The sequence below is a fragment of the Populus trichocarpa genome, chromosome 3 (genome assembly GCF_000002775.5).
Source record: "Populus trichocarpa isolate Nisqually-1 chromosome 3, P.trichocarpa_v4.1, whole genome shotgun sequence".
Taxonomy (NCBI): domain Eukaryota; kingdom Viridiplantae; phylum Streptophyta; class Magnoliopsida; order Malpighiales; family Salicaceae; genus Populus; species Populus trichocarpa.
The window spans coordinates 11,337,103-11,359,599 of record NC_037287.2 but is presented as its reverse complement, the minus strand read 5'-3'; the positions used below and the strand labels follow the sequence as shown (position 1 = coordinate 11,359,599).

At 35.2% G+C, this 22,497-nt stretch overlaps 4 protein-coding genes across 6 annotated transcripts; 2 read left to right on the top strand and 2 right to left on the bottom strand.

Annotated features, from left to right (window-relative positions):
- Positions 1–1,144: 1,144 nt before the first annotated feature.
- Positions 1,145–2,990, bottom strand: LOC18096925 (expansin-like B1). The gene is made up of 5 exons (XM_006385541.3): positions 2,781–2,990; positions 2,566–2,672; positions 2,222–2,403; positions 1,763–1,895; positions 1,145–1,521 (listed from the first exon to the last, which is right to left on the bottom strand). Exons 1-5 carry the CDS (start codon positions 2,923–2,925, stop codon positions 1,318–1,320), a joined length of 771 nt encoding a protein of 256 aa, XP_006385603.1. The 5' UTR covers positions 2,926–2,990; the 3' UTR covers positions 1,145–1,317.
- Positions 2,991–5,576: 2,586 nt separating this feature from the next.
- Positions 5,577–8,286, top strand: LOC18096924 (haloacid dehalogenase-like hydrolase domain-containing protein Sgpp). Its single transcript, XM_006385540.3, has 5 exons — positions 5,577–5,734; positions 6,909–7,023; positions 7,260–7,411; positions 7,490–7,751; positions 7,840–8,286. Exons 1-5 carry the CDS (start codon positions 5,718–5,720, stop codon positions 8,029–8,031), a joined length of 738 nt encoding a protein of 245 aa, XP_006385602.3. The 5' UTR covers positions 5,577–5,717; the 3' UTR covers positions 8,032–8,286.
- A 3,034-nt stretch (positions 8,287–11,320) lies between these two features.
- LOC112326780 (nuclear intron maturase 2, mitochondrial-like) lies at positions 11,321–15,966 on the bottom strand. Of its 3 annotated transcripts, none has more exons than XR_002980671.2 (3): positions 13,329–15,966; positions 11,899–12,407; positions 11,321–11,550 (listed from the first exon to the last, which is right to left on the bottom strand). XR_002980671.2 is itself a non-coding variant. In XM_024596376.2 (3 exons), the coding sequence occupies exon 2, from the start codon at positions 15,331–15,333 to the stop codon at positions 13,330–13,332; it is 2,004 nt and encodes a 667-aa protein (XP_024452144.1). In that variant the 5' UTR covers positions 15,334–15,367; positions 15,711–15,961; the 3' UTR covers positions 11,557–12,407; position 13,329. The 3 variants fall into 3 exon arrangements, 2 of the variants coding, with proteins under 2 accessions (XP_024452144.1, XP_024452143.1); XM_024596376.2 differs by lacking the exon at positions 11,321–11,550 and having other exon boundaries at positions 11,557–12,407; positions 13,329–15,367; positions 15,711–15,961; XM_024596375.2 differs by lacking the exon at positions 11,321–11,550 and having other exon boundaries at positions 11,557–12,407.
- Positions 15,967–17,844: 1,878 nt separating this feature from the next.
- LOC18096922 (ras-related protein RABH1b) lies at positions 17,845–21,756 on the top strand. The gene is made up of 6 exons (XM_006385538.3): positions 17,845–18,206; positions 18,660–18,730; positions 19,434–19,522; positions 19,792–19,903; positions 20,203–20,293; positions 21,268–21,756. The coding sequence occupies exons 1-6, from the start codon at positions 18,090–18,092 to the stop codon at positions 21,412–21,414; spliced, it is 627 nt and encodes a 208-aa protein (XP_006385600.2). The 5' UTR covers positions 17,845–18,089; the 3' UTR covers positions 21,415–21,756.
- Positions 21,757–22,497: the final 741 nt, after the last annotated feature.

Genomic DNA, 22,497 nt, shown 5'->3' with positions numbered 1-22,497 from the left:
TCCACCCCTTCAAGTTATGCATGAACATTTGGGTGGCACGTAAAACAATCATGAGATTGTCTTGGAATCCCCCCCCCCCCCCCCCCCCCCCCCCCAAGTTTTAGAAAGTGGGCATGAATTTTATTACATGCTTCTTTCAGTTCATATGTAAACTAAAGGAAGCTGTGGAAAATTTTTATTTGTACCTTTCCAAACTTGAAGCAGAAATATTCAGGATTATGACAAGGTTGTTTTACATGTTAATGGAACACAAAAGTTCCTGCAAACCAGTAATATATTGAGTTACTCTAGCCAAATCTGACTTCCTTTCTGCAAGAACACATAATATTAACCTTAGCAATGGAGGCTGTAAGCTAGTTCTCTCACTGACAGAATCTCTAGTTTGAAATTTTGTTTGTTTTGAGCTCAAATGAACACACATTTGGTTTTAGATAACCTGAACTTAATTGCTTTTGCTAACAGTTAGAGATGGATTGCATGAGAGTAAACTCTCCACTTAAAAGGTTATCCCTCCTGCAAATTTCTAGGATACATATGGGAGCATTCTGAAGGTGGCATAGAGATTTACAGATTTTAAGTGCATGCTACAAAACTTTGAAATTATTAGGTAAAGAGATATCATGAAAGGAGAACCATAATTCTTGTCATATTTATCTACAACTTTGTTTTTATCCTATAACCAAAATGAAGTCTCCGATACTAACATGACACCATGTCATTGTTGCAAGCATTCCAGTGTGATTGCATTATCTGTGGAATTTTATACAAAGATGCTGCTTGATGCTGTTTTTCTCTGATTATGAAAGAATGACAAGCTATTTAGTACAATCAGGTAAGGATGCTGACATCAGCTGATTTTCTCTTTATATATGTACAGCTATGTAGTAATTGTTAGATGGAATAAGCGTTAACCGTCAGATGTTGAACTTCACTTTTGTATGAATTTTTGCCCATTCTCCCCTTCAAGTGCCAACAGTGATCAATTTATAGAAGTTGGAAACTTTATTCGTTAGTAACTCTGCTATGCACCAAAGTATATTAATTTATAAGAATATCTAAAGGGACAGGTGCAGTCTTTTCCATTACTGGGATTAGTGATGTTGACTAGTAGCAGACATTCTGGCTAAAGTTGAGGAAAGTAAAGTTATAAGAAATCAAATTTTATTAGTATACCAGGAATTTTTATAGTCAACATTAAAATGATTACTTTCGTGAGTTTCTTAGACCCTATACCCGTGTACAAAAATAAAGGATAAAATAATAAATAAACGAAGTGCAACGGGCTTATTTGGATAGATTTATCTGCTTCCCAGGACTTTATAAGTTTACTTGTACTCCTGTATCATATGTTTCTCCAGCTTTCCAGTCATTAGGTATGTTGTTGACTGGAACTACCCATGTCTCATCTCCATTTTCATCACTGAATAACATTCTTAGTGACAAGGGTCCACTGGGGGGAGAGGTAGTTGTCCATACAGATCCGTAGCTTCTGTCCAAGAGCTTGCATACAAAATTTTGCGTCTGCACATAATAGAACTTTTGTTAGTAACAGTTTCGGTGACTCAAAGAACATGTAAAATTTGGATGATTTAAATTTGGTTGTTTTCATTCAATGAGCTAGAGACTAGTTGCTGATTTTACTTTCTTTATATCCAGTTTCTTTTCCTGTGTTATATCAGCTAATATTCCCTTTTCCGTCATCTTTGACTAGGCATATTTAATAAAAGGTGCATTTGATATTATTACAAGATGTGCATATTACCTCGCATAGCTGAACAGCAGTAATATCGCTTCTTCCTTGTTGATACCAAATGACAAAACCCAGATAATAAGGATAGTTGCTGTTCTCGTCGATTTTGATGGTTATATTTTTGTATGGATAGCTGCATGAAACACTGCATGGAGAAAGAGTTCAATAGTCCACTGTACATGACAAACCTTCATGAAATAAAGAGCAGGGGAAGTTTTCATCATGAAAACGATGGAATAAGGATGCTTGATAACCCTTCTATGCTCAAGTTGCTATTTCTAAGAGTTCATCTTTGGGGAGATTATTTCAAATGCTTGCCCTGCTGATGATTAAAACCAAGAATATACTTCTTTTTGCTCACCCTATTACAAGTAGTCTTTTTTTTAGTCATTCTTAAACTTGCTTTCACCTGTCTCTTGTAAATGAAAAAATAAGAGGTTCTTGCCTCAAGTCTTATTATGTATAACTTACCGTCTATATTCAATATCAACTACTCCGAGGGCTAATAAAGATGCAGCTGCATCTGTGGTTTGAGCCATCCGACCGAAGGCTCGTCTGCTGAGAATAAAGTCGGTATTATCACTTGATCCTTGGTCAGTTATAACAATGGTCACTCCGTTGTCAGTGCAATAGTAACTGTTGGTGCACTTTACCTGGTTCAGTAAACCATTATGGTGAGTATTTCGACGCTTAAAGAAAACCAATAACAGAATCATGCCATGTAATGCTATAGCAGGAAAAAAAAATGTATGTTTGCAATTCTTCTTTTTTTGGGTTACAAGCTGGTTTGCAATCATGATGCTTTTAATTGGTACCTGATAGCAAGCACCACAACCGACACCATCACGGTAGAGGTCAGATGCGGCTGCTACATCCCCACCATTCAGTGTTGCTCCAAATGAACCATATCCACATCTGCCAGCTGCAATTCATGAAAAGAGACTCATAAGAATGCATGCTCAATTGGTAATAAGTGCACAGTTAATTTAATTGTTTTTATTCTTCTAATATTTTAGTAGAGGTCTCTTACTATCTGTTCCATTTTCATCAGAATTTGGATAGTAAGCTGCCCGAGAATGAATGAAACAGTCGCTACATGTTGCAGCCTCTGTCAGAGTCTGCATAAAGAACAAGGTTGCTGAAAGAAACAAAAGGAACCGCAGAGAAGGAGCCATTATTGGATACAAAGAGAAAAGACAATAAAAGCAAAGAAGATAAGGTGGTAATGCATGCAATGAACAAGGCTTGTAGTATTTATAGCAAAAACAGCCTCCCATATTCTTTAGTTTGGTAAACTTTGCCAAGTTTGACATTCAGATAAACAATATTTTCAACGCGTGGAAATCTGTTACAGGTGTTTCCTAGGTACCTTCTTAGACTTGGAATTACTTGTTTTGGTAAAATATAGAGAACTGCAATCTCTCATATGAAAATTCGACTTGATGAAGTCTTCGGAATTAGCAAAAGTATCCGGATTATAATTAATTCTCTAGCAAGAATTTCTAATCGCGATTTATTCTGCTTTCACCATAGAAAATCTAGCAGCTTTTTACCGTTGTCCTGTCAAAATCATGTTAGAGATAATGCATTATTGGAAATATACGTTAGCTGATTCACACATACAGGCTGCTCGGCCATGATGACCTCTCTCTCTCGGAGGGTTGGTTGTAATTGGGCTGAATATTGAATTCAAATATTGGATACTTCAAAACAATTTGGCGTGAGAGATTGGAAAAATGAAGGGGACAGTTTGGTGGATTTCCACCAAAGAGCCCTTGGGTTAGGCATCTATTGGTGTTCTCACCGGTCACCGTCTTTGATTTCTCTGGGTTGGAATGTGCATAGGAAATATCAGAAAATGTTTGTTTTTGTGTTATAACTTGTTTTATAAAGTATTATTTATTTGAGAAAACATTAAATTTTGATATTATGATATTTTAAAAAAAAAAATTTAAAAATATAATTTTAATACTTTTTTTAATTAAAAAATATTTCAAAAAACATCGTGCAAAACAATTGTGTTGCTAAACTGAAAAGGGTGACATGGATTGAAGCTAGTTTGAGCAATAACAAAGCCTCCCGAAACATCGAATTTGTACCACAAAACGTGAGATGAAGACCGCTGAAATGACCGGCATACTCTGTCATTTCTATTTCTTAATGCGTTCCAAAGAATTCAACAACGTTATCTCTTGGAAAGAATTCAAAACCTGAGTTCAGTGCACCCTCAGTTTTCCTGATCAATGGTACTTGATTTTACCAAGCTCTGATGTTCGACTCGTGTTTCTTGTGCTCAGGAATTTAGCCAAGCTGACTGCACATTTCTTGTCGACAGGCCGAGAAGATGCGTAAGCAGCACACCAACGCAGACTGGCAGGAAGGGAGTCCATACTCCATGGAACTACATCAGCCATGACATGGAAAGCACTAGTTTCAGCAAGCCGGCGTAAAATTGACTCAAGGTTTTAAAACAATTTGTGCAGTGCCTTTCAGGGGCATGATGCGCGCTAGTGTTTGATGGACCCCTGATATCATGCATGAGAAATACAAGTCTGATGAGAAGTTGCATAGGTTAGATGTAATCATGAAATCATGTTGGAGCTCTGAAGTTTTTTTTTATGTTACTGTCCTTGGAACCCTAAACTTGTTTGTTTAAACCCTAATGATCGCCCCCACCATCCTCCAGGAGACGTAATTTTAACTCTTAAGCAATGCATAAACAGTATATATGTTCCATCGTTAAGAATCTGGACATATTTGCTATGGCCTACTTCACCTAGGCCCAGAAGGGTGCTCTTAATGTGATAATCGGCTCATTGAATGCGGGTGATTTGGGCTGTTCCCTGGCTCATTGTTAGGGCCATGTGCGGGCCTGCCTCGGCAAACCAGCCTGATTAAGCCCTTATTATTTTTTTGTTATATTATATTATGTGCTCCAATTGAAAAAAAAAAATTAGATGGCGTTAGATATTTTTTTATATAAAAAATTTATATATGAAAGTTTTTTTTATATATTTTTTGTATATAAAAAAATTCAAAATATAAATTCAAAATTTTATATTATGCATACATGTAATTAAATAAATTAAAAATTATTTATGATAATAAATATGAAAAAAATATTTGTATTAGTATTTGCAACACTTGTAAAACCTCTTAGTATGATTCATTGATTAAAAGAAAAAAAGAAAGACAATGATTTTATTTTGATATTTTAAGTTTTAATTAAAGTAATTTAATTTTATTATCCTCTTAGGTTTCTTACACGCCTTTGAAATTTAATTACCACGTGGAAATAAAATATTTTTAATTTTTTTTAAATGTCAAGTAATTTTCATAAAAATACATTTTATCGAGTAGTTTTCACACATAGAAAAAATTTAGTATTTTCAACTATATAATAATTACATAAATATCTTTCTCAAAGATTGAATTGTTTAAACAACGCTAATTTTATTGAAAAAAAATTACTTCTCCTGATATTTTTCACTAATAATTACTATATTTTAATTATTTCAAAAGAACAATCAAGTTCACACCAAAGTTGGGTGTGAGTAAGTTTAATAAATTTATTTTTTCAAATATTTATATATCCAAGAATTTCAACAATAATCTATGAGATTTTTCAACTAATTAATAACAACTTACTTGAAGAAGATTATTCGGTAAAAAAATAAATTATAATTGCCTATAATCCAAAGAAATTAGGAAAAGGAGAGATCAATCAACATTCGTAGAAAACTTGGGGGCTATAATAATAATAATAATAATAGAGATAAGGGTCACGTGGGCAAATAACAGAAGAACAAATGCAAATGACAGGCAAGTAGCCAGCTGGTCTGGAATCTCCTCATTGGTTCTCTATTTAGATTAACGACCTTTGCCAAAGGCATTTGTTGTTTTTCAAGAGCAAAGAGAGAGAGAGAGAGAGAGAGAGAGGCTTCTGTATTTCCAAGGGCATCAAATCATGACTGTTTCTGATACGTCAGTTTTTCTCATCTCTCTTTCTTCCTATTTGTATTTTATTGGCTTCTTTTAAATGCTTGGTTGGATCACCATCATCGTGTTCTTCTCTTTTATTTTTCTTGGAGTTATGATCTCTCTAGCTTATGGCTATCTTCCTGGTTTGTTGGACTTGATTTTCATAATTTCTTTTTTAAGAACCATAATACATGTATTGGTTTTTTCTGCGATCGGTTTGCTATTACCGCATGCATTGCTCTGAATATACCGAGTTTGACAAGGCAATGTTTTTTTTTCCTCTTTGCCTCATTTTTCTTGTGACAATGATGTCGGTATAATTCATCAAAAAAGAGAGCGGAATTATGGCTGTGGAATTATCATGATCAAAGGTCATGGCTGCTCCCTGCATTGATGTTTAAGAAGAAATATTAAAGGGTTATGGCTGAATGTCAAAAAAGGGCAACATTAGTCTGGCAGCCTGGTTTCTGTTGATATAATAATATTCACTATTTGATCCAAACTTATTGAAGGAGTATTTAGGGCACAACTTATTAAATTGTATCCACCTCCCCTGATTTTTAATTATCGAAATAGTATTTTCGGCCTGAGGTCTTAACAGTTAGGCTCATCTGAAGATGTGAGCTTGTGCTAGGGTGCTGGTTTTATAAGTTTCCCCTGACAGCCAGCCCCAAATATGTATGTATCAACTCTTTGGTTCTTCTCACTATAACTTATCAGGAACTATGACTATTGATGCTTTTAGCGAGACGTTTTCAATTTTAGGCTGGAAATGGATTGCTGCAAGCAACTTTCCTGTTATTACTTGAAAGCTAACACCAAACCTGGGTGCAATAGTTAGGAGTCAACATCATCCAGTTCCATGGTTGATTATGCTTTTATGCTATTATCACAGAGTTGGACCTGACAAAAACAAACTGAAATGGACAAGTTTATTCTTTTTTTCCCCTTTGTCAAATACTGTAATATTGGAAGAAAGTGAATAAACTTGAATGACGAAAAGTGACTCAAATCTAGTGACAGAGTGGTTTTAACACTGGTTCTTGATGCTATTTCGATGCCTAAGTAGCTGGCAGATAAGCTGGTGCCAGACCTGTCAAGATAAAAGCTGTGTGTTTTTTGTGGTCCGGGATTCTTTATTGTTAGCTCATAATCTCATGCTGTTGTCTTTAAGCAGTAAAATTTCTCTCTCCAAGCTTGCTCCATTGGAAGCTGTACTATTTGATGTTGATGGGACTCTATGCGATTCAGATCCCCTCCACTACTATGCCTTCCGAGAAATGCTTCAAGAGGTAATGCTTCTATGCGGAAAACTCAGGTCTTGATTGTGTTGTGATCTTAATGTTTCTTTTACACACTTGTGCATCACACCATGGAAAAGTGTAAGAGGACATGTTCTTTCCTTAAGGTGGTGAGAATATCTCAAATCATGCTGTCTAATTGATAGAGACATATGACCTTTCACTTGAGCTATACTTTTGAAAATTAATCCAGATTAGAGACTTAATCACTTTGCATTGTCTACCAGATAAATTTCAATGATGGGGTCCCAATTACGGAGGAATTCTTTGTTAAGAATATTGCCGGGAAGCATAATGAGGATATTGCTTTGCTCCTCTTTCCCGATGATCTCCAACGAGGCTTAAAATTCATGGACGATAAGGAAACGATGTTTCGAAGGTAGATCACCTGCTAGTTCAGTTCATGTGTTGAGATTTTCTCTTGGTTAAACCGTATAACTTATTCTATGCAAAACAGATTGGCATCTGAGCAACTGAAGCCTGTAAATGGAATATATAAATTGAAGAAATGGGTTGAAGATCATGGGCTGAAACGGGCTGCAGTTACCAATGCTCCAAGAGCAAATGCTGAACTTATGATCTCACTTCTGGGCCTCTCTGATTTTTTTGATGCTGTTATCCTTGGGGATGATTGTGAGCACGCCAAACCACACCCAGAACCCTACTTGAAGGCTCTTGAAGTGCTCAATGTGTCAAAGGACCATACCTTTGTGTGCGAGGTCAGCCTTCTTCCTGGCAGCGTTATTTTCTAAGCTTCTGCAGCTTGCGAGATTTTCCTAAATTTGTGTTCTGTTTTTCCTTGGTTAGGATTCTGTTTCAGGCATAAAAGCTGGAGTGGCAGCCGGGATGCCTGTCGTTGGTTTAACTACCAGAAATCCAGAGCATCTATTGATGGAGGCAAAGCCTACACTTATTATAAAGGATTATGAAGATCCAAATTTGTGGACAGCTCTGGAAGAACTTGATAAGCAGGAAGCTGCTGTGAAACCTGCTGCTTGAATAATTTCTTTGGTAACTAGAAGGATTATGATTTACCTGAATAATTCTTTTCCACGTGAACTTATGTATCTTCACCTTGAAGCTGCTTGTGGGTTGATATCAAGCGCGTGGGCTCATAATCGACGATATCAATTTGGTTCTAGGGGCTGTGGCATTACGTTACATTTAACTAAAACATGAGTATGTAATATTATTAAAATATTGGAACAATCACTTAAGAAAAATGCAATCATAATTCATTAGTGTATTCTATGATCGGAACGTGTTGTCTAAAATCGAAGTTATATTTGATGATGATGATGATGATGATGCCTTCTCTGAAAATTGCTATTTGGAACTGTCACTTTCGATTTTTTTGTCTTTCCAGACATATTCGAGTATAATTCAAGCTATTACAGAGTTATAGTCGAAAAGAGAAGGATAAAATTATATGTTAGAATTGAAAGAATGTCAGCTAGGTTTTTTTTTTCTTAAAATAATCCATGCATATTAAAATAAATAAATAAATAAACAGAGGAATCAGGAATTAACCAGGGAAAAAATAATCTTTGTGCAGGCTCCTGTAGTGTAGAGCCCCAGCCGTACTAATAACTTGACATTGAAACACCTCTGTGGATGTCCGTGATTAACATGGTTAGTCATCCCCGTATACTTTGCTCCCCTTCCATAGATTGTCTTTCATATATCTTCAGCGCCTAGACCTCTTGTTCAACACGCACTTGAAGAAGGACAGGATTCTTCATATATCTCAAAGAGAGCAGCCCCTTTTGCTGTCTGAGGCTTCACATCAAGGAATGGCAGTTTCTTCTCGTGAAAACTCAGTTGAGAGGTATTCTTTTAATCTCGTTTGTGCTTCATATTTGTTTCCAAGTTTAAACGTTGATCATGTATATTAATAAATTGTAATAAAATTTTAAATGGATGGTAATTAGGAGGACGGAAATGATGTTCTATCAGTATTGAATTGATCAACGTTGATCAATTTTAACGTTGATCAGTTCTCCTTTGGTTTGTAATAGATAAATCTCAATGGAGGGGTTCCTATTGCCGAGAAGTTCTTTTCAGAGAAACTTTCTGGCAAGAATAATGAAGACATGGCCTTGGTTCTATTCCCCAACGGTATCGAAGGAGGATGGAATTTCTTGTTGATAAAGAAGCCATGTCTCGGAGGTAAAATGTCAACGATCTTATATAATTAAAAGCTTTCTGAAGCCCTTACCATGGAATTTCTCCATCGGAAAAAACAGCTTGGCCCCAGAAAGATTCACGGCCGTAAATGACTTATACAAAATAAGGGAATGGGCTGAAGATCATGGCTTGAAATGGGTTCCAGTTACTGTTCATATTAAACACTCCAAAGAAAAAACTAAACAAAAAGAGAGAGGAGAGAGATGATTGGTTCTTTATCATTCGGCCAACACCAGCAGAAAAACTACAACCAAATGAAACTCTTCATAAATATTGCAATAAGTCCGTATAGTTTCATAAATATTGCAACAGGTCCTTGTCCTTTTCAACACTGTGCATTAACAACTGTTGTGGGCCAATAATTATCCATAATATAGTTTGAATCTCACATATTTTTAAAGCTATTAATATTACCACTGGGCCACCACCTAGATGGTTAATCTCACATATTTTTAAATCTACTAGATATTTATATAATTATTATTAATTTTAAAACTTGTAAAATTAATTGAGATATATACAAGCTAACTCGAATATTCACACTAATAATAAAAAATATATAATTCAACGATTTAGATCACAAGCTGTCTGCACACATGCGCACACACGCAAAGAGAAATAGCTCATGCAAGTTATGCTAGGGTTTTTTTATTATTATTATATTAGCTTGCAATTTTTAGACTAATAACTCGTTGTTGTGCCCCGTTATTTAGAATATTACAAAGATAATATTTGTATACAATTTATAACGATTAATTAATTTTTGCAAAGATTTTTATACACAAACTTAGAGCTTTGCACTATATTCCTTTAATATTAAAATAGTTGTGGAATGAATCATTAATGAAAAACTATATAATTTTCAAAGATCAATGATTTTAAACACGTGGATGTTTTTTTTAAAAAAAAAATTATATAAGCAAACAATATAATCTTCTTAGCTCTTCACAGCTAAGAAGATTATTGTTAAAAAATTATTGTTAGAAATTGTATTAGTGTTGGTCGAGTTGTATGCATTCTGTTATAGGCCTGCAATGACATCCTTAATAGCGCCAGTGAGCAACAACGGCGGCGTTATCTTCATCCTCAAACCCCCATAGCTCGAAATCAGAAACTGTCCAAAGCCAATCAAGTTGAGCAAATGGTCTATCAATTTCAGTCGATAAGATGGAGTTCGGCCGAGTGAACTATCTTTATCGAAGCACGATCCTGAGCAAAATCACTGAAACTCTCATGCTATTTGTAACCACGCCAGGTCGTTCCCCTTCTTTCCTTTGAGGGTCGTGGCGGACCTTCTCTTTGTTTAGAGATGGAGCTCGGCTATCTTTGCTAGAGAACAGGAATTTGATCGTCTTATAATGGAGTGCATGGCGCAGCCAATAAACTGCTTTTCATCTAGCCCAAGCTTTCTATTCCTTTCTAATTGACTGCGTAGAATCAATGGAAGCCCATGGCTAAAATGTTGGATCTCCATGGATCCTTTCTTCCCCCGTCTTTGCCAACAAAATAAGCCCGAGAAGTTGCTCCTGTATATGTTTCATATATATTCAGTCCTGTTACGTTTGCAGATTTGACTGTAAGTTGGGCAACCGTTTATTTGCCATGCGTGTTCCTCTGTTTCTTCTAAATTGCTGATCGCTTGATTTCAGCTGGTATTAATATTTCTAGCCCGCAAATTGGCTGATGAGCATCTTTACTGAATGACCTTGTCTCAAATCTGGACAAAAATTGTCGACCATTTTGGAATGTCCTTGTGGATTGTTTTTGGTATATAGTTTTTCATGGAATGAGAACAGCTGAAATTCACATATAAGGAGCATCAGCTCCGTCTGTGTCTGTGCAAGTCACTGATGGGTGATTTCTTGAAAGTCAGATAGGTAATAATAAACCCTAAACCTTAAATCTTAAAGTCAGTTTATACAACCCACGTTTTAATTTTACCTGCAATAGCTCCTCAAAAAAGAGTAATTTACTAGTTGTATCTTATTTTTAGTGGATTTAATTAGAATCTTGGTGTACGAACAAGCTGGTATTTACAAGGAAGCAGAGAGAAAGGAGAGTAAACAAGGGAAGCAGTCGGTGAAAAACAGAACCATAAAAGTAGGGCAAAAAATGACTGCAAACGAGGTTTGAAGCCACTAGCATAAATAGCCATTTAGAAAAAAAGAATCCTTGGACAGCACTAGTTATAACAACATTTATATGGAGGAGGAGGAGGAGGAGGAGGGAAATGAATGTAACGACTGTGTACATCCATGAACTGCATCGTTATACAAGGACAGACTGAACCACTTCCCACAAAAAGAAGTGCAGAGTAAATTTTCTCGCAACCTGAAATATCAAAATGCAGGATATTTAAAAAGCTCAGAATTAAATCTTGCTTAGAATCATCCAAAGATCTCTCGAACACATCATCAAAATGCAGTCAGAGTAAACAGGTAGGTCCAAGCAAAATGTAAGACCAATTGACACCAAAATTGCAGCTACAGGCTCAATGGACTCTCCTGAACTTTAAAATTGAAAAAAATATATTCATGCAAGAAACTTCATATCCCTTAATCATGAGCTTAATTAGCTTATTTCTTAAAGATAAAACCGTTCTATCTTGCTATCTCTAAACAGTATGAATCCAATTACTGAGAATCTTGCCCGTCAACCACAGAATAATTCAAAAGTTACCTCACATTTCTGCCACGTGACACCCTTCTTTGTGTTCCTCTCTGCTTCTTTGATTTTCTAATCATGATTATCATGACCAGAACCCAGCAGAAACTGTTGCTCTGTTTCTTCGATATTTCCACCACTTAATGAGCAGAAGCTGATCCATCAGAATAGCATTTCGCTTGTAGTTTCAAAACAGCATCAAAATTTAGTATTAATTGAGGAGAGACCAGCCCTTGTTCTCCTAGCAACATCAGCAAAATCTTTGATCCTCCTGAATTTTTGGATCGTCGAGCTCAAATATTCAAGCAAAGCCTTCTCCTGATTAGGTATCCAATTACATGGAAATGACACAATCAGTCTGGCAAGAGACATCCTGGTACACTGAAGCCTGTCAATTGACTCGATGAGGACAATTCTTAGCAAATTGCAGTGCTCAGGTGACGTCTCAACTCAACATCAAAGAACTATCCCAAGTAAATGTGGTCCTATCTCCAGGAAATTTCCAAATGCAACACCAGAGCCCCCTGAGATAAGACAGCATCAAAATCAGAATCATATAACTTGCATTTAATGTCAGAATTTAGAATCCTAATTTCATAAAAAATATATATATTTCACAATCCTCCTTGGAGGCATAGAGCTATTGACCATGGTGTTGTTGGATCTTGAACCCAATAAGGGTTTTTATGAAGTCACCAAATTAAATGTGCCTCAATATTTGCAGAGTAAAAATAAGACAATATATGTGTAATGAACAAAAAGAACAACTGAAATAGTAAAACCCAATACATAATCCAAGATGTTAGAAATTATGGACCTAGGGGGTCAAAATTCAACACACCCCATGAAATTGGTCAACCAGTAATAGGACAAAGTACACAAATCTTAGAGGGGGTGAAGGCTTGGAAACAAAAAGGAGAGTGAATAAGGAAGCGAGTAGTGACAAACAAAAGCATAAAAGTAAGGCAAAGAAAGCAGAGTAGGATTTAAATCAATGGCATACCCTCTACTATTTCAAACAGAATCCATGAATGGCACTCATAACAGAAATTGTACTAAAAATTCCAAAAAGAGAAAAAGATGTTGCTAAGTAATTTTCACAACAACTCTGCTGTAAGAAATACAAGATACATAATAAGTTCAAATTTGGATCCTGTGTAGAGTTATTCAAATATCTCACAACCTCATCATAATGATCCACATCAATTCAAACAAATAGACCCAAAGCAAAATGGAAAACCAAAGTCAATGAAATTGCAGCCAGTGGCAATTAAATGGAGTATTTTGCACTTCAAATTGACTAAATATATTTAAATTTATCCAAGAAGTTCATATTCTCTAATCATAAACAATTTAACTTATTGCGGAAGAAACTGTTCCTCTTAATAAGATCAATCCAACAACAGAAATTTTGCCAGTCAAGCACGGAATGATACAACAATTACCTTAGATTTCTGCCACGTCAAACCCATCTTCATGTTCTTCCTCTTCTTTGCTTTTCTGATCATAAGTATCTTTATCAGAGCCCAAAAGCAACTGTTGTTCTTTTTCTGTGTTATTTCCACCACTTTTTATGAGGGAAAGCTGATCCATCGCAATAGCGTTTCGCTTGTAGTTCCAAACAAGCATTGAAATGTAGTCCTGAGATGAAACCAGACCTTGCTTTCTAATGCTACATCGTTGATCCTCGAGAGTTTTTGGATCATCAAGGCTTATATATTCAAGCAATGCCTTCTCATGATCAGGTATCCAATTACTTGGAAATGGGGTGTAATCAGTCTCAGGTACAAGAGACATCCTGGTGTACTGAAGCCCATCAATTGACTCGGCGAGGCCCATTCGTAGCAAATTGTGGTAGTCAGGTGAAGACCCTTTCTTCTCCTTCAAAGGACGACTCAGATTCCGGGAACCAATCTTATACACCTTTGCACGTGAACGCAGCTTGTATTTTGCAGCATATAGCTTTGCAAGTGAACCCCTTATAATGTATGAACAGAAGTTCACAATTTTCTTCCGATTGTCAGCATATCTAAACCACTCAACCATTGTTGACAAAAATTTGTTCATTTGTGCATTTGTATGAGATTGAGTGGCATGGAACATTCTAAAACAAGGCTGTGGGTCTGGATCCCTGTCCCCCTTCAGAAAGTTCAACTTCCTAAATTGCTTAATGCATTGTTTCAAGCTTGCTGTGACTGACAAAAGGGTGCCCACACCTTTTTCACTAATGATCTTCCCACCAGTGGCAGTGTACCGTAGAGTTGGATACACAACTCTTCGGCACAATACATGATCAAGAAACATTATACCTTTAGTTATGTGCTCAATTGGGAGGCTCTCATTGTCAACCTTGAGCATGTATTTCTGATCAACAAACTCAATCAATTGCTTCCTCAATGTGGCTGCATCTGCTCTCGGTCCTCGCACACCAATCAGGATGTGACCCCCGTATCTTACATAATCCATCTTCCTGGTTTTGTCTGGGCCACTTGTCGGCACAAATTCTGGCCAGGATGTATTCCCCTGTTCTGCTTCCCCTTCTGGACTATTCCATATGACATCACTCTTTGAAGGACGATAAAACTCCTTAAGCTTACCCTCCATCCACTGGTCCAATTCATCTAAGCAGATGTTAGCCAAAAGAGGACTGAGTATCCCACAGTGTCCCCATGAAGGAATCTTCTCTGCCTCCTCTGGTGCAAACCCAAAAAAGGTGTCTAGCCAATATGGATCTGGCTTTGGCTCATCCTCTGCCAAAACCCTCTTCTTTTGATACTTCCTCTTCGTCTTCTTCTTTGGCTCTTCCATGCGACTCGTGATCACAGGGGTAGTCAATGCTGCCTTTATCAAATCAATCACTTTCTTATCCCTCACATCCCTCATTAAAGCACTTATCACTAACCCCACCTTCATTCCATCCAATATTGTGCTGAAATCCCCTTTTATATACCACAGATACCCAGCAAAATTCCTCCTAATCACCCTCAACACCGTATGTGCATTTCTACCAGGTCTAAAAGCAAAAGACTTTTGCGAAAACCGTGCTTCATATATCGGCTCCAAAATCATAAATAACACCTCCTGAACTATCTTATCCTGAAATGCTGCCGGTTGTGTGGTTGTCAAAATTGCCTTAATCTTCCTCTTTGACAAAGATTGATAGTCAGTCTTATCCTTCGGAGACTTTATAAGAAAATCCAACCTAGCACCCCACTTAAACCTATTATCAAGAACTGCATTTCTAAGAGCTAACAAGTCCTCCAATGCAGACCTTTGTATCGCACTACGGGGCATATAGGCTCCCATGTCATCAGCACACACTTTCTGATAAGCCAATACCCACAGTTCAAAACGGCGAAGATAAGTGGTCAAATTGCTCACAATTCTATCTGGTTCTCGAAAATTCTCTATCCACATTTGAGAGCAAACTGAGACACCATCTTCCTTCATCAGGTTGGATGGGTCATCAGGGTCCTGCGCACGCCTGTGCCCCGGAGTGAATGATAGTAAGCGAAAGAAAGCAAACCCATTAGTCCTAGGGTTTAAGGGATTGCATTGAGAGTACAAAAGGGTAGTGCTGGTGGCTGTTGTGATTGGAATAGGGTTAGTGTTAACGAGGACTTTGTAGGTGAATATTGCAAGGCGACGATGCATTTGGTGATGGTGAAATCAAGAACAACCCTCTTTTTAGGTCATTTTTGGGTTTATAATGAACATTAATATTACAAAGGTGAGCATCAAATATGAGATAAAACCCAATTCAAAGATAAACAATGAGAAAGTGGGGGAAAAAAGTGAAAAAGTTGCTTCGAGTTTCGAGTTCTTACAGGAAATTGAAGCAACCCCTCGTGCAGTGTAAAGCTTGGACACGCCTTAAAATGAAGTGATGCCACTCGGTTTGGTTTGAGGAACTGGGCGTTCAATGCAGTGAAGAGAGAATTTGAGAGGTAAAAGTAAAACCAAACCCTGGCTAAAACCCTGAAAACTTCCTTTTCCTTGTAGGTTTGGGGATTCCTCGTTAAGAAAATATATAATTTTTTTAATAATTGCAATTGATATTTTAGAATTAATACAATATATGTCCATAAATTATTGGATTTTCCATAGCTTCCATACATTATTAAATATAGATATAAATATTATTTTAAAAGATCAATGATTCGAGAAATATACACGATGAAATACAATAATAAATAATATATGTGAATATATAATCAGGCTCGGATTTTTCATTAAACTGAAGAAAATGTTCTGTGCTCCCATGAGAGAAAAATGTCTCCTATATCATCCTAATGAGCCGGATTCTTATACCCAGCAGTATGAATAATTTCACCATCCCTTGAAACATGTACATGATGAGTTGAAGTTTTATCACCCATTTATATGAAGTGAAGATCTGAATTTCCATTTTGTCGAGCAAGATTCAATTTCCATTAATTCTCTTTATTTCTCTCAACAAATCATGAATTGATTTGTGTTTTTTATTTTATTTTTTCTATACAATTTTGGCAGTGGTTATAATACCTTGAACGAGAATCAAGATAGAACGGCAAAGTTTTCAACTCTGCGGAAAATTCATGCTTTATTTAGTTTTTTAAAGTATTTTTTATTTTAAAATATATTAAAATAATATTTTTTATTTTAAAAATTTATTTTTAATATTAACACATTAAAATAATCTTAAAATAATTTAAAAATACCAAAACAAAATTAATTTAATGTAAAAAAATATATAAAAAAATTATTTTTAAAATATAAAAACAAACAAAATCTTCATCATATTAATAAGGTAATTGATATTACGATACATAATACTTTTTATAAAATATTTTTTATTTAAAAATATAATAAAATAATTTTTTATAGATATTTTATATTTCATATTAACACGTCAAAATTATCCGAAAATTTAAAAAATTTAATTTAATAATTTTTAAATTCAAACACAATTTTAAAATATACTTAAAAGTAATTCCAAACACAAAAACAAATAATAATTAATATGAAATAAATTTTAATATAGTTGAGCCTATAGTAAATTTACACACTTCATGGAAATTTGTCATTACATGCCAATAAAGGCGCAGAGCCCATAGTAGAGGAGCATAGCAAAGCAAATTTCTTTAGAAAGTTAGAACTGACCGATTATAAAAATTAAAGTAGATTAGATTCTTGAGAAATCATTGGAAACCAAGCCCCTGAAACCCTAAATTTAAACGAACAAATAGAGTTTTTTAGGATTTGAATCTTTGTGAACTGAGATTTCGTATTTGTTTCACAAATAAATATTCTTAAATTGAATTAATATAAAAAAATACACAGCAGTAAATTTTGCTTAAGGAATGAAGGGAAGATGGAGGAAAGAGAGGAAATAAGCATGTTAGTAATAATTTTTTGAAAATATATAATTTTTTGAGAACATAACGATGATTATTTTTTAAAATATATTTTTTTAAAAAAATTATTTTTGATATTAGTATATTAAAATTATCTAAAAACACTAAAAATTTTATTTTGAAATTTTTTTAAAAAAATTTAACAAAAAAGGTTGATTAAATTTTTTTTGTTTAAAATTAATTTTTTTATGTTTTTATATTATTTTGATGTGTTAATATTAAAAATAAATTTTTAAAAATAATAAAATATTATTTTAATATATTTATAAATAAAAAAATATTTTTAAAAATAATCACTACTACAACAAAAAAAAAACATGCTGATATTATTTTTTTTGTTTAAAGTTAATATTTTAAAAAATATTTTTCAATGTCAAATAAACATAAAAAAGAATTTTAAAATTATATATAACAACGCTTTCTGAAAAAATAGTAATATATTCAAAATAATTTTGTCTAAGAAGTATCTCCGAAGTTAAAAAATCGCAAGAAAAATGATAAATCCCTTCCGGTATAAAATGTTCGTGACCGAGACAGTATTTTGCTCTTCTTGTTTTTTTTTTTTTTTTTTTTCATTTTGGTAAAGACCCTCGAGGATCCGAACAGCCAAAACTCTAACCCGACTCGACCTGTTAGCAATAAATCAAATACCAAAATCGGGCTTCTCTTCCTAGGTAACTTCTCCCCTGCTCCATCACCAATCACAGACACAAAATTTTAAAAAGCACATACCCACTCCTATAGATCTCCTCCTCTCTCCGATTTGGCTGATCAACTATTATACAGATCCCTGAAAATATTAAATAAATAATGGCACCAGTTTCAGCTCTTGCAAAGTACAAACTGGTCTTCTTGGGAGACCAATCAGTCGGTAAAACAAGCATCATCACTCGCTTCATGTATGATAAATTCGATAACACCTACCAGGTAAAACCCATATCATTATTCTGTGCCTCGCACTCAGATTTTTTTTTGTTGGCTGATTTGTACTATTGTTTTGATATACCCATTTTTGTGTATTGAAGTTACTTGTTCTTTGAAAGATCCCACTATCTCATAATTAAACTCGATCTTCTTTTTTTTAGACCTTTCTTCTTTCAACAATCAAGGAATCATATTGTTTTCTGGGTTTTTGTTTTTGGTATAAAATGGGGATACTTAGTCGTTAGAAAATCGTAACTATAAGTTAAGAGCTTTGCCCTTGTTGATGTTCAATCTCTGTTATTCCTGCCTCGGTGTTTTCGTTCTTCATTTTTTTGGGAAGTTGGTCAGATGAAGGGGCCTTTTTTGTAGTCACTATGATTTGCTTATTCGTTATTTCGAAAGTAGTTAGTCTGTGCTGTTGATCTAACTTATATGTATCTTGGAACTGATGAACAGGCTACCATTGGCATTGATTTTCTATCAAAGACCATGTACCTCGAAGACAGAACTATTCGTTTGCAGTTGTGGTTAGATCCATCACCTCACGGAACTGATTTTTTGTTTTTGTGTTAGAAATGCAATATGCATATTGCTTTTGTGCGTGAATCCTGCACTGAACTCTTTTCTTGAAAGGGGCTTTATCTATTCAGTTCTCGGTGGACAGGATTAATATTGAATGGCTTGCGTAACTATATCAGTACCATGATTTATTTAGCAATGTGTTATTGCGTTCAGTTGCAAGGGAATTTCTAGTGCTCATTCATGTCCGCACAGACAACAAAATGCTGTAAAACAGAGAAAATAAATAATGTTGTGGGCTTTAAAGGAGTGCTATTTCTCTTCCAAAAAATATGCACAAATTTTATGATTGCAGAAGCTTTGTATTGAGTCAAAATGAATGGCAATCCATTAAGGAAGATAAATCAAGAGTTGACATAGCACTGCCTTGTGAGGGATAGGCATTCTTAAAGAACTAGGAATGGAGATTTGCACATTAGTAGATGTGAGGGACCATATTACTATCACTATCTTCATAAATCTGATTGCAGTATTTTGTATAGGCCAATGTATATGTGTATGCACAGACCTATCTTTTTGTATATATAGTTACACAAATGCACATGCATGTATTATCGATCCTCATTCTTATTGATTTTTGTGTGGCTTACTATTTCTCATGGAAACTCCTCCTTTGTGGATGATCGACCTTTTGCTTCTGTATGCTTGCAGGGATACAGCTGGACAAGAAAGATTCAGAAGCCTCATTCCAAGTTACATTAGAGATTCCTCAGTTGCTGTCATTGTATTTGACGTTGCAAGTATGAAGTTTTTTAAGTGTCATTTATCCATCTTAAATAAATTGGTGCTTCAAGAGATCAAGTCAAGTCACTTATCTTGTTGCTAATTTCCTGATTGGCATGTTGGTTTCGTGAAGTTATAAACTTGTTTGGTTATGTTCTCTTATTGCAATCAAGACTCATTGGTCTTTTTTTCTTTTATACTCATCAAACAAACTTTCAAACTATTTGTTTGGAAAAAGGTATCCATGTCTTGTGGATGTTTCCTAACTTGATAGTTCATGATTCAGGTCGGCAATCCTTTCTGAATACTTCAAAATGGATTGAAGAGGTTCGCACTGAGAGGGGCAGCGACGTCATCATTGTCCTTGTTGGGAACAAAACTGACCTTGTGGAGAAAAGGTGAATGCTTAATGACAAGCATTACCATGGTTATTGTTCGCTGTTTTTGATGCTCTCTGTGTGCTCTGGATCACAGTCTCACACACTCAAGTAGAAACACTGTTTTCTGAAATTATTTCCTACTGGTCCACTTTTGCTTGATCTTAGCCACTCATTTTGGCTTGTAAATTTTTGGTCCTAACAAATACCGAGGGATGTGAATTGTTTGATGTTTTCCTTTGCTGCAGTCTGATCATTTCAGTCTTTCATTTGCATTGCCTCATGTTAATTAACATTTCATTATATGGATGATTTGACAGGCAAGTTTCTATAGAAGAAGGAGAAGCTAAAGCTCGTGAACTTAACGTCATGTTTATTGAAACTAGTGCAAAAGCTGGTTTTAATATCAAGGTATGCTCTCAAGCACATTGTCCTCCTCTATACGGCCTCCTGACAATGTTGAGTTTTTCATGAGCCTAAAATGAACACAATTCTTTGCCCAATATGTTTTTTGAGTTAATGGCCAATGGTCTTTGAGAAGCGAGAAAGGGGAGAAAACAAAGAAAGTCTGAGCTGGATGAAAAATCAGTTGCAGGTCTATCGTATGTCTTTTTCCATTTTCAATCCATGGAGAGTAGATTAGGGGTATGACATTTTTTGCCATTCTCTGTGTGATCAAGACATTTTTTTCCGGAAATGACATGTTTAATTCCTCACAACTTGTCCAAAGGGTTCCATGTCTCTTCTCTGCCTCCCTTTGCCTTAGCGAACCCATTAGGAAAGTAGGCTTGCATATTAAATCTGTTGTTGGCTAATTAATTATTCTCTTTGGGATAAAAGAACTATGCTCCAAACCTGGCTATGGATTTGCTCAAGTTCTTACAAGATCACACTCCTCCCTTCTAATTGCATATTCTATTAACTTTTTCCCTCAGTTACAAAGTATCAACCAGATATAGTCCAGATGTCTACCTTGTCTAATGGTAGGGATCTTTACATGTCTGGGATATCAAAGAGAAGGAAGGAAATCTGATGGATGGGCTTCCCATCTTTCATTTATCCATCTCTTGAAGGTGTCCGTCGTTGCCCAATAACATGCATTTAATGATTATTTGAGCTACATCTGGACTCAACATATTTTTATCTCTATATGTAGGGGGGTAAATGTTTGGAAGAAAGCTACAGTTAAGCAATTTTGCCTTAGGAGTTGAAAGAGATCAATGCTATTTTTTATCCTGACAACTTTCTTGGAATTTGAATTTGTTATTTTGGATTCAATGCCTTAGTGTCCCTGATGTGACTGCAGTTTTCTTATTCAGCACTTACCAGTTTAAATATTTATTATTGCTGGTATTTTATCTCTTTGTTGATGAAATTTGGTGCAGCCTTTGTTCCGAAAAATTGCTGCAGCGTTGCCAGGAATGGAGGCACTTTCTTCAACAAAGCAAGAGGACATGGTTGATGTGAACCTAAAGTCTACTGGTGGATCTGCCTCCCAGAATCAGGCGCAGTCAGGTGGATGTGCTTGTTGATGCCCTGAAACTTTGCACCGTTGCTATGACACCGTCCCTGCCGGAATTGTCTACAATATTTCACTAATATGTAAATGACTGACTTATTTCTTCATCCTTTTTGTCCCATTCTATTTGGGTAGCGTTTCCATTGTGTTTGAGGAACTCTCTGGTAACACTTGATTAGTTGAAAACTAGGAATAGAAAGACTTGTGATTGGGGTTTTCTTGTGTTTCTTAGGTTGGTTATAGAGTCATGTTGTGGAATACGCAGTGGAATTACAGGCTTCAATAGGCTTTTCTTTCTTTGTTATTTAAAACGATCTGGTAATATTATCCGTACATCACATGCATATTGGAGTTATGATTTCCTCTCTGAGTTCAACAACTTGATGGCCCGATGGGTCTGTGGTGGATAGCAATGCCACCTCACTCTCCCAAAAGGCTAATGGCAGCTTCGTCTTTCTTGTAAACAAGTTGGCGTTTTAGATCATTGAACCATGTTTTGCAGATAGCTCAAATTTGCTTCTTGATCAACTGTGATTCCAGTCCTGTATAACTTCGTCCTGATAAAAATTATGATCGTCGTTGAAGTTGTCGAGAACAAACCTGCACCTTGTACTGTAGGGACCGTTCTAATATTTAATAAGAGGGCACGGACTGCTTACAGTAAGCTTGTGTTCGCTTCTGTATTTTGTTTAATCACGGAGGAAAAAACTGTTTGTTTAGCCGAATAATTTTTGTTTTTTGCATTGACTTTATAAGTAATTGTGTTTTCAATTTTAGTTTTATAAAAGATAAAATAACATGTTTTTTTCTTTATACAGATTTTATTTATTTATTTTACATGTAAAAATTTATTTTGAAACAGTTTTAATTAAATATATTTTTAAAATTTATTTTATTAAAATCACAACTAAAAGGTTTTTTTTTAAAAAAAAAGATATTTTTAAAAGTTAGAATCGCAAAACCTATTATAATATAGCACACTTTTAAAACCTTTGCATAATGCTTCCAAGTAATATTTGTATTATTAGATTTGATTTTACCTGTTAAAGTTAGTTAATATAAATATTATAGATGATGTTGGATTAATCTGAGTGTG